Raw genomic sequence first — 11,828 nt, 5'->3', positions numbered from 1 at the left:
ATTGGTAAGTAATACCTTCAAACATTTTATAAATTGAAATATGATATATCAATGCACCACTCACTATAAGATGCATTGTGATTCAGAATATTTTTTCACAATTATTTAATTTATAGTATTGCCACTCCCAACCTGACGTTTCTTGTAAATTTGGAAGGAACTTTAATGTTCTAAACCCTCATATCCACATTCCCAATGTTCCTGTATTCTAGATACTTGTGCAATGTGAAGAAAATTTGATGTTATAAACAATCATATCCACCTTCCCAATGTTCCGGCATTCTAGATGCTTGTGCAATGTAGCTATTATTTTATAACAACAATATTTCAAAGTACCATTTGGCACTACCAAGAGTGTCTAAGAGTACAAAAATAAAAAGGCCATCACATTCCCCTTGCAAGAATGTCTAAAGAGTACAATAATTATAAAGCTATAGCAGCCCATACAGTGCACAAAATATGCAAACGTATGACAAATTTGGATGAATATATTACTGTAAGTGCTAGTATGTGGTTGGGCACATCATCATTTAAAAAGAAGAAACAAACGACACAGCAAAAAGAGTCAGCATCTGTTTAGTTCCCAAGGTTGAAGTTCAACAAATTAGATGTGTAGCCAGCTCATTGAAATAGGATTTAAGTTTGGAACTCATAATTTTAAGCCAAGTTCCCCAATTTGAAATAAGCAGCCACCTTCAACATGCACATAAATTCTATGGTGGGCTGGGCAAAATTACAAGAAAAATGTGTATGTATTAAGAATAATTGATGATATAGCCATGGGTTGTTCTCAATGGTGATAGTCAGCAACATTTCATTGTATTATTCCCATACAAGGGGAGGCCACACTTGCTGCCGAGTTAATAAAAAATTTGCTGGTATAATCACCTTACTTACAATGACAATAACCACTCTTACACTAGTAGCACATCAAATCATATCTAAACACCAGTACACAAGAAGTTTATTATATCAAAGTAAATGTAACCCGCATGTCTAATTCAACTCCATTACCAGTAGTTCATTCTATCAATTTGTGATGCTTATATGACATATATTGTCTAAAATGACGCAAGCATAAAAGTTCAATGCAGTACTGCAAGCCTCCTGGTCTGGTTGAACTCATTCTGTCAATTTGTGATTCTTATATAACATATAGTCTTTAAGGAAGCAACCAAGAAAACTTTAGTACAGTCTCGTAAGCCTCCTGCGTTAGTTGACATTCCATTCATTTACATTCCAAGGAAAATTGTAAAGTTATAACTAAAATTGCAAGTTGGTTTGGATGGCCTAAGACCCGACATATCAAATCAGCAAAGGTAATTACTAAAATTCAGGTTATAAAGTCCCAAAGCCATTGGCATTGCTCCATTATGAAAATTATTGATCTTAGTGAAACCGCATATTTATGATAACAAAGAAAGTGTAGATACAATATCATCTTTGGATGATAAGCCTTCACCTAAAGGCTAAAGGGTCAACACATCCTTAGCCTCAGATATCTCTAAATAGAATGGACACAATAAGCTTTAGAACATGACATTCACTAAACTCGTACTTTGAAACCAATTTCAAAGTATTCTCAGTTATTAACTTGCATATCTACAAGCATACAGTGCAACAGGGTAAGTATAAACAGGGCAGGCCACAGTAGAAAAGGTCTAAAGCTGATGCAGCTTCTCCTGGTTACAGAGCCTCTCTTCACTTTGTCTGTTGTATGATAAGTGCATCTAGAAAAGCTAGCAAATTGATCAATTGGAAGTCGAATAGTTCTGCTGGCGCATCCTGGCACCCCAAGATGATGCTTGACCCGCATCTCTAACATTAGCTCTCTGCTTTAAATTGTAGAGTTGGTCTTCCCATCTTGATCTCCATTCTTCTTTTGCAAGTTCCTTCCAGAGCACAAGTAAAATAGTCAAAACGAAATAGCAAGCATTGTATGTGTCAGCCACACATTTACCATGCTAAAGCAACCCCTGGTTAGCACATTATACAAGTCATGGATCACAACACAATACCAAATGACACCCACGTCATGACATGCATAAAAAAGAGGTGAATGAAGTTTTTCAGTCATTGTTTATAATACAAACCTAACATAAGATAGTTCCAGATTTTGAGATCCAAAGATACACAAATTCAACATCAAACTAAGCCTCACCAAACAAATATTCAAATGCAATTCAACATACCATTACATTTCCTCGAAGAGCTATTTAATCCTAATCCACATTCGAAACCATTAACAACTCACAACCAGTGCAACATAAATGTCTACCAAATCATGGAAATACATGTAAACAAAGAAAACTACTATGCTAGGCATACTAAGCAACCTGGAGTGCTTTGATTTTTGTTCACCTTAAAACTGTTAGCAGTTTGACAAAGTGTATTCAAAACAATAGAGTGAAGATGTTTGGACAATACAAATTGTGTCTATTTCCATACAGATCAAACTCTATGAAATTGACACAAGCAGTCACAAATGCTTTGCTAAACAGAATGCAGTCTTCACCAATTAAAAACCAATGTAGCTTAAGACAAAGCTACATCATCTTAGATGCATAACTTACGATTCTCACATCCTTATCTTCTTTTATTTTTGGTTATGCTAAGCCTAGCCCTAGGCTAGCCCATTTATTGGATGGAAGAAGACTGATCCAGCCACAATGGGATGCTTATCACCAAAATACAAGTGCGGAACTTGGCCGAGCCTGGATGTCCCTTCGGAAGTTTAATTCCCCCAAAGTGGCCTCCATCCTCAAGCGCTCCCCATGAGGTTTGAACTTGTGACTTGTTGGGAACTAAATCCCATGCAAACTAACTGATCTACACCTCATGGGTTCTCACATCGTCATCTTGAATGCATAACCTATGATTCTCATAAATAATTAGAGAACTTAAGTTTCATAACATCATTGAGAGAGGGTAGAAGACCCCTTATCCATTCCACATAAATAATAAAATAGAGCATTCATCCATTCCATACAGACAATAACAGCCTATTGAAAGGTGGGAAAAGAACTTGCATCTACTTTATTTCAAATCCCAACAGTAATCAATCCATCAAGACCCATTTTGGTTCAAATAGGTGAACCATTTCCAAACTTGCATCATAATAGAAGGAACTGTTGATTTGGGGTAGCATCGAATGTGCTCCAGCCATGAAAATTGGTGGAGAGGCTGAAACACATGAGATCTCCAAGACCGAGAATTGGTTTGGGGAAATTCCACCCAGTTAGAAAGATATTAAAATAATTAATAGTTTTAATGGAGTTCCTAAGTCTAAACTTAGGAAAATTAAAATATTAATGGGTATTAATATAAAATTGCGTGAGAATGTTCTAAAAGACATGGATCAAGCCCAATCTAATCTTAACCGTTGATTAGAGATTTAATCTCGACCGTTGAAAACTCAACATAAAAAGTATAAGAGGAGGCTTGAGGGTCAGTTGGAGATATACCAAGATTTATTAGTCAGTTTGATTTTCTGGAGCAGGGTTTGCTGAGAAAATTCGAACAAGTAATCTGAGTTGCAGCGAGGGGCAATGAGTGCATAGCAGAGAGGTAGAGATAGTGCCAAAGGACCAGGACAAAAGCAAAGGAGGCTACGCAGAGCCAGCAGGAGCCACGCAAAGGGCCAGAGTGACTGCACAGAGGCTCGCAGGGCCTGCGTGGATGACGCATAGGGCCAGAGAGCCAGCACAAAGCAATAGAAGGCTGACACAGGGGGCTTCTGAGTGACGCAGAGGCCAGGAGGGCTGACTCAGAGCTTCTGAGAAGCGTCAAAGAGATTTTCGTGGAGCAGACTTGCTGAATATCTGCTTCCGAATAGAGGTATGGTTGCCAGATTGATTTCTCTGTTGAGTGAGCCAGTTTGGCACCCTAGTTGTACTCAAGAAGCGCTGCTTAGTAATAAAACCCTCAGAACTGCTGCACCAGTTTTCCCAAGTTGGGTTTTTCCGGGGAAGATTGTCCAAAAATAATGGTGTCACTTGTGTGTTTGTCTATTCTTTCAGTTGATGATTTGTAGATGGTTGAGACTGCATTTGTGTTTATTTTCAGTATTTATATGGTTAAATAAATTTGTTAAAAATTTAAACAAGTAGGTGAAATAAACCAGATAGTGCAGGAAGAATTTCTAACAGGTTAGACTTAGAAATTTCAACAGAGACTTTTTCAGGCCCTTGTGCACAAAAACACATTGTTCAAAGTATTTTTTTATGAACGAAAATTCAGGTTGCAACAACAAATGAGCTAATTTTAAACAACTGGCCTCCCAGATTTTCGTGGACCCGTCATTTTGATCGCTGTTACAATGAGATCTTATCTAACACGAGAATACATCAATTGAACAATAAGGTCACCAATGCTACAATTAGCCCTTCATGCAAGAGTTAAAGCATCGACCAAAGATCTCATGATCTGGGCAGAGAGACGGAAAGGTTATTCATTTAGTGCTTGTTGCATGAAGAAGAGCATTTGATGTGTGGGACCAATACTCTATCACAAGCCTTCCAAATAACAATCCTTCCCTTTCCATCAGCTTCAATGGATGATCACACTCCACCATCTCACCTGCATGAATTCAAAACAAAAGCATTCAAATTAGGTAGAAATGAATAGACTCACTTTCACTACTGTCCATTTCCTCAACTGCAATAAATTCAGTTGAAACCAATCCATGCGTACAACACAGAGATAAGATACAATTACAGGGCCTTACCATCACTGATGGCAACCACCATGTCACTGTCCATAACAGTCTGTATCCTGTGTGCAACGGTAATTACAGTGCAATGTGCAAATTCCTTTCTAATTATTGTTTGGAGAATGGCATCTGTAGCATTGTCTATTGATGTTGTTGCTTCGTCTAGAACAAGGATTCAACTTTTCCTTAGCAATGCACGTCCGAAACAAAATTATTGTCTTTGTCCTACACTCCAATTCTCTCCATCGTCCCCCACTGCATTTTATTGATCTTTTAGTGCCACGAAAAACTTGCAAATCTAACAGCCAAATTCTTGGCCTCATGTCAAAGAATTCCATGACATTTAAAAATATATATTTAATACAAAATTTACCTGGTGCATCTAGGCCATCCTCCTTCCCTCTTACAATGTCTCCAAGTTGACACTCGTTCAGAACCTTAATAAAGAAAGAAAATAAATTCAAAGCATTATTTACTATTGTCATTCCACATATGATAAATTCAATGAGATGTTATGTTGAATAGCATTTACATACTTCCCAAATTGTCAAATCTGAGTGCTCGGATAATGGATCCAAGTTGAAGTGAACAGTTCCTCGAAAAAGAGTTGGTTCTTGAGGAATAATCCCAAGGCGCAACCGCAAATCATGAAGCCCAATAGAGGTAGTATCCAAACCATCTATAAGGATTCTACCCCCTGCAGGTTCCACTAATCGAAAAATAGCACTAATGAGAGTGGTCTTCCCACTTCCTGTTCGCCCAACAAGGCCAATCTTTTGCCCTCCCTCAAATGTACATGTAATGCCCCGTAAAACAAGGGGGCTGTTGGCTCTATATCTAATCTGCACACATATCAAAATATATTCGACTGCAAACATCATAAACCATTCAAATTTCAGTTAAAAAAATAAATGTTAACACATTCATCTTGTTGGAATGCACAACTCAGGTACCTTCAAGTCTTGCAATTCCACCTTCCCATGCGAGGGCCAACTATCTGGTGGTCTGCAATCTTCTATAACAACTGGTGCCTCACTAGGAATGTGCATGTACTGTTTGATGCGTTCTACAGAAACAATGTAGTTTGCAAGTGTACATTGGATGTGAATACTGGAAACCAATGGCATGTTCAATGACAGACCATATGATAGTGCCATCCCAACAAAACCTGCACCAGTTCAAATGTTAGGCATCATCCTCGTATACATAAAAGCATCCAATAACAGCAGATATCTCCCACAGACGACCCTTAGTTTCATCGTTCATACCAGGATTGAAGCTGCCCTTTGGGAGTAGAACCATAGCAAGAGCAGAGGAGCAAAGAACAGTTGCACTTAAAATCTCTAGACGCTGCATCAACCATTCATTTTCCGAGAAACTGTAGAAAAAAGGGGTTCGAATTTTTATCAATAAGGTCTAAGTTCTTCTTTAAGAACTGATCCTCAACCTTGAAAGCCTTAATGGTCATTGTTCCTGCTATGGACTCGCCAAAATGATTTGCAATAGGTGATTTCATTGTACCATTCAGTCTCATCAGTTCTTTAGCAGAGGAAAAATAGTATTTCTGATTAAATTGAACAAACAAAAAATCAATTATAGCTTCTCTCACAATATTCATAGTGAAGTACAGAGTCTTCTCAAGAAACTTGCGTGAAGTGGCGTTTTACCTGGAGTTGAAAGGTTAAATAAATCATTGGAATGGCTACAAACAAAACTTGCCATGTTACAACAGGCACAACTCCAAGACTGCTATAAGCATTCATGGTAGAAGACATGGCAAAGACAAAAGAGAAAGGAATGTCTACATCGAGAATGCTGAAATCTAAAGAAACCTGAAAAAGGAGGTGGGGAAGATAAATGTCAGTAGTTTACTACCCTGATGTACATCAAATTTCACTTTTTGTTTTAAGGAGTGAATATAAAAGAAGGAAGCCCATGGTGATTACATAAAATACTTACTCTGCTCAGAACTCTTCCCAATGGAGTTGCATCAAAAAATGCCATTGGTGCTCGGAATAAAGAACTCAGAAGCTCAGAAAAGAAGGACTTTGATGCCTCAAGCCCCCAAGTAACACAAAGCAATGACCGAAGGAATACGAACAATATAGATGTGAACCCAATGGCTGAGTACACTGTTATTAAACTTAATACACTGACTTGAAGACTTTGCACCTTTGCAGCCATCCAAATATTTCCTGAAATCTGCCCAATCAGAAATATAAGATGACCGAGACCAGCACAAGAACAATATAAGAAACCTTTATTCTGTTTCAAATAGTCAATATATGGCTTCAAACCAGTGTCCCCAACTTCCTTCTCTTCCCTTTTAACTAGTTGATCCCCCTTGGGAGCTCTATTTGAAATCAGTCGTTCTTTCTGTGATTTGCTCCTTTGAATTTCTCTCTCGTCATTAATCGGTTCATCTTTTGTGGATGGCATCGTGGTTGCTGATTCATTGGAACCAACAATATTCTTGTGTGCATTCACAAGCTCCCTAAATACCTCACTCGAGACCAACAGTTCCTGATATTTCCCAGTTTGATGAATCTCCCCATCTACCATCAACTACAAAAGAGAGAAACTTTAGTGTAGAAATTCAAAGAAAAATTGCCAAAGCTATGAGCATTAGATATGTTAAAATTACAAGAGTTATAATTATGTGCAATCTGTTAAAAAACTTCATCAAAATGTTGTATACAAGCAAACAAATAGCTTCCACATGGCTAGGACAACTGTTTACTAACCAGAATAGCATCAAAAGCTGGGAGAAAATCAACTTGGTGTGTTACAAGGATTACTGTCTTGTTTGACAGTGCTCCCATTATGTATTCCTACACATCAAAATCCGTGATTAATAGGATCTGCGGAAGCTAAAGAAAATGAAAATCATTGTTGTATAAAGGTGCAACAAGCAAATTAGTAACAGCTACATAATAACTTTAAAAACCTTTATATTAGAAGGAAATCACCATATTAACCTTAAGCAAGCTAGTAGCTGTATGAGCATCAACAGCATTGAAATGATCATCCAATAGATAAATATGAGAATCTTGATATAAGGCACGGGCAAGCTGTATCCGCTGTTTCTGGCCACCGCTGAGATTGACACCTCTTTCTCCTATTTCAGTCTGATCACCGAAGGGAAGATTCTGGAGGTCTTTATCCAGCGAAGACTTGAGGATAACTTCCTGATATTTCTGCTCGTCCACGGGACACCCAAATAATATGTTGTTTCGTACTGTTCCAGTTTGAATCCATGCAGTCTGAGAAACATATGCGAGGGTGCCACATACTTGCAACTGCAGAGGTAGGGTTGAGAACAATAAGAAAGAGAATCAATCAATTTAAATGGTTGACAATGTTAAGGTAAGGAGGTAAATAATTCATACTCACACTGCCCCTTAACTTTGGTACTTCTCCAAGTATTGCAGCTAAAAGAGTTGATTTTCCATATCCAACTTCTCCACAAATTGCCAATTTTTGGCCATGTTTAACCTCCATATTTATGTTTCTCAATGCGGGCTTTGATGAACTGGAATCCCAACTTAGTGTTGCAGAACTGATAAGAAGAGACTGGTCAGAGTTCTGAAGAAATACACACTCAACCACCTGATCCTGTAATTCAGCAGCCTCAAGAAATTTGATGATACGACTTAATGAGACCTTTGCTTGAATGATAACAGCAATTACATCAGGCATTAGTCGAATTGGTTCTTGAACAAGGCGCAAAGTGGCTATGAACGTGAAAACATTGCTTGGAGTAAGAGTTTATGTTTCTCAATGCGGGCTTTGATGAACTGGAATCCCAACTTAGTGTTGCAGAACTGATAAGAAGAGAGTGGTCAGAGTTCTGAAGAAATACACGCTCAACCACCCGATCCTGTAATTCAGCAGCCTCAAGAAATTTGATGATACGACTTAATGAGACCTTTGCTTGAATGATAACAGCAATTACATCAGGCATTAGTCGAATTGGTTCTTGAACAAGGCGCAAAGTGGCTATGAACGTGAAAACGTTGCTTGGAGTAAGAGGAATTTTAAAAAAATAGCAGGTTATAAACGTTACAGTCGAAACCAAAACGGGAGATGACCAAAACAACAGCGAATTATAGGCTTTCTGAAACTGAACCGCAGATAGCCATTTGAACTCTACCTTGTGCAGCTTCTCAATACTTTCTTTGAAGCGTTCCTCCCATGCATGCAATTTCAGTACTTTCATATGCACCAGAGCTTCTGTGGTAGCCCTTAACCGCTGATCCTGGGCTGACATGAGTTCAGTTTGAAACTTATGTTGTAACTTTGCCAATGGAGAGTTAAAAAGAACGGTAATGATGATAACTGCCAAGGCCGAAAGTGTGGCCCATCCAATTGCATGGAAGAGGATGCCTAAAGCAAATATAAGTTGGAGTAATGTTGTCCAAGTCTGATGAAACCAGAAAGGAAGTTCACCAATACGATAAGCATCTACCGCCATATAATTCATGATTTCTCCGGTTGTATGTACCTGTTTAGCTTCATTGGACAGCTTTAGTTGTTTTTGATAAATTGTTGCAACGAGTGAAGAGTGCATTTGCAGACCAATCCGTCTAGTGCCAAAATACCATTACCTTTGAGATATGGACTCTATGGTCTTGGAAATAAAGAGTGTTCTTGCCAAAACAAATCCTTCATATTTGAATGACTGTCTACCTTCTGGAAATCCAATAAAAGCATTCAAAACAAGTGGTCCAGAAGACAGAGTAAGTATTCTGAGAAAAGCATAGAACCCAGTCCTTGCCAGATTTTTCCAGTGACAAGCAAACCAAAGCCCAGAAAACTGATGGAGTGCCAAATGGGTTTTTCTGTTTTTGCCTCAACAGTTCTTCTGTAAATGTTGTATAATTATTCTTTGCTTGATCATCTCCACACACACAAGGCAAATCATCTTCTTCTAGAGGCTTCTTCTTTCCTTTGGACAAAAGAGAATTCAACCACCAAAATGTTATCTTGCTGAAGAATCCTGCCTTGGCAAAAGGAGTTACAATGGAATTTAACTTCAATGTTATCTGATCTTCCTCAGAAAACCTCTGGCTGGAGTTGAGATACCCATGATTTCGGTAATCCCTACCTAGAAAGGGTTCTGACAGAAGATCATCCTCTGAACTCTTCAAATCCTTTTTCGCAGCACAAATGAGCATCAAGCAACATGCTGGCCATGAAACAAGGGAGAGAATAGTGCCATAGGGAAGCTCTCTGTCATTGATGAAATTCAGTCCAGCTGAAACACAATCCACTGTTCCGAGCAAAAATGACACGATCCACCAAACACGCACAAATGTCGTTACAGACCGCGTTAGCCCACTCGTTACTGTTAATCCGAGTGTAAACCATGCTAATCCTTGCACTAAAAGTACAAGCCATTCATGCAAGGGAGTTAAATCAAACCCATTTCCCAATTTCTCTTGTAAAAGCCAAATCCCCAATCCCAAATTAATCGCACCCAAAATAATATTTATCACTGCAACACATGTGCGAAATGGCTTTCGAGGTTTCACATTTCTCAGTATGCTCGTCCGCCTTACCCACTTGATGAGAACGATGGACCAGAATGTCAGCAAGAAGACTAAATGTATGAATGTGATCAGAGCATGTTTGCTGCATGAGGTCAAATGGAACGTGTGTAGTAATTCAGAGTAGAGAGATAGGGGTAAACTGCAGCTCTCTTCACAGCGTTGAGCAGGGGACAATGCATTTGGGGTGCCACAAAAGTTGTTCCAGAGCTCTGGGTTGATAAATCAATTCAATGCAAGACAATTAATAAAAAAATTGTAGAAGTTCTTGACAAATTTCATCTACCATTACAATCTTATAAACATATGAATATCATATTATATATATGCCATACGACCAGGGCTATGCTACCCATTTTGTTGCAAAATCCGTGATTTCAAACAATAGAAACAGGATAACTCATACTGAAAATAAAAAAAATATAATCAGAGTAATGAGATTACCTGTAAATATTGCCATCCTTGTTCTATAAACCACATCCGAATGAATGTTTTTGATATTTTGATTTAGAGCTGGGTCACTGACATTCTCAATGTGGATTGGGGAGTCTGCACTGTCTGAAAACAATTTATTGATGGTTTTGTCCTATCATATTCTCCTCTCAGAAGCTTTTAAAAGTAGTACACCATTAAACTACATAAATTGTTAAGCTCTTTCCTATGCCCAATGCATGAACCTCCTACTTCTGCAGTCTCCCGAATGCTCCATGAGTTTCCTAATCGACTACTCAAGGCAATAAGGGAAAAACTCAATCAGCCAAGAGAACTGAACTTCCCCAATCAGACAGAAACCATACTCTGTCACAGAGTACTTTCCCCAATCAGACTAGAAACCATACTTTGTTACAGATTATTCAAGTCAGGTCACATCAGGCTTGTCCAAGCTCTATACTGATATATTTAATGGAGGCAAAGACGCCAAAGTACACTGATCCAAAACAGTGTAACGAACCTTGGCTACTCTTAAATAGAAATTTTGTTCCCAGTAAACATCTTGGACAACACAACCTTCTGAATCTATGTGACATGGGTGCCCCGTCCACCCTAAAATAAAAAAACAGAACACCCTTGTATGCAAATAAAGCAAAACTATCCCAACCTGACCATCTGCAGTTCTTTCAACAAGTTGAGATTAAACTCAAAACCCAAATCTGTAAACTATCAAGAAAAAACTGCACCCTGTCAATACAGTGTCATGAAGCCCGGCTAGACATAAACAGAAATTCCATTCTCAATAACAAGACTACCTTACAAACCCAATCGGTGCCACAAAGAAGATGACCCATGTATCATAGATCAAGCAAAACTATAACAACATGTACTCTTTCAATACAGTGTCATGAAGCCCGGCTAGGCATAAACAGAAATTCCATTCACAATAACAAGACAACCTTATAAACCCAATGGGTGCCACAGAGAAGAAGACCCATGTATCACAAATCAAGCAAAACTATAACAACTTTCCCCTGTGACAGTCTGCAATTCTATCAACAACTTGGGGATGAATCCAAAACCCAAATCTGTAAATATCAATGGAAGCAATCACATAAGACACTGAAATAAAGTGA

The 11,828-nt window shown here is 38.4% G+C and overlaps 1 protein-coding gene across 1 annotated transcript; it reads right to left on the bottom strand.

Moving 5' to 3' along the window:
* Positions 1 to 4,300: 4,300 nt before the first annotated feature.
* LOC149180370 (ABC transporter C family member 10-like) lies at positions 4,301 to 10,720 on the bottom strand. The gene is given in 15 exon segments (XM_089413860.1): positions 4,301 to 4,578; positions 4,727 to 4,966; positions 5,085 to 5,148; positions 5,248 to 5,553; positions 5,665 to 5,879; positions 5,980 to 6,106; positions 6,108 to 6,275; positions 6,379 to 6,543; positions 6,671 to 7,276; positions 7,456 to 7,542; positions 7,690 to 8,010; positions 8,105 to 8,374; positions 8,640 to 9,509; positions 9,511 to 10,472; positions 10,705 to 10,720. Coding segments are annotated over 15 exon segments (4,545 nt in total). The 3' UTR covers positions 4,301 to 4,450.
* Between the last annotated feature and the right edge of the window lie 1,108 nt (positions 10,721 to 11,828).

Source organism: Pinus tabuliformis, chromosome 3_2 (genome assembly GCF_031772625.1).
Source record: "Pinus tabuliformis cultivar Carrire ecotype Pingquan chromosome 3_2, CPIR1, whole genome shotgun sequence".
NCBI lineage: Eukaryota > Viridiplantae > Streptophyta > Pinopsida > Pinales > Pinaceae > Pinus > Pinus tabuliformis.
Note: the sequence above shows the minus strand (reverse complement) of the source record. Positions and strands in the feature narration are given on the sequence as shown.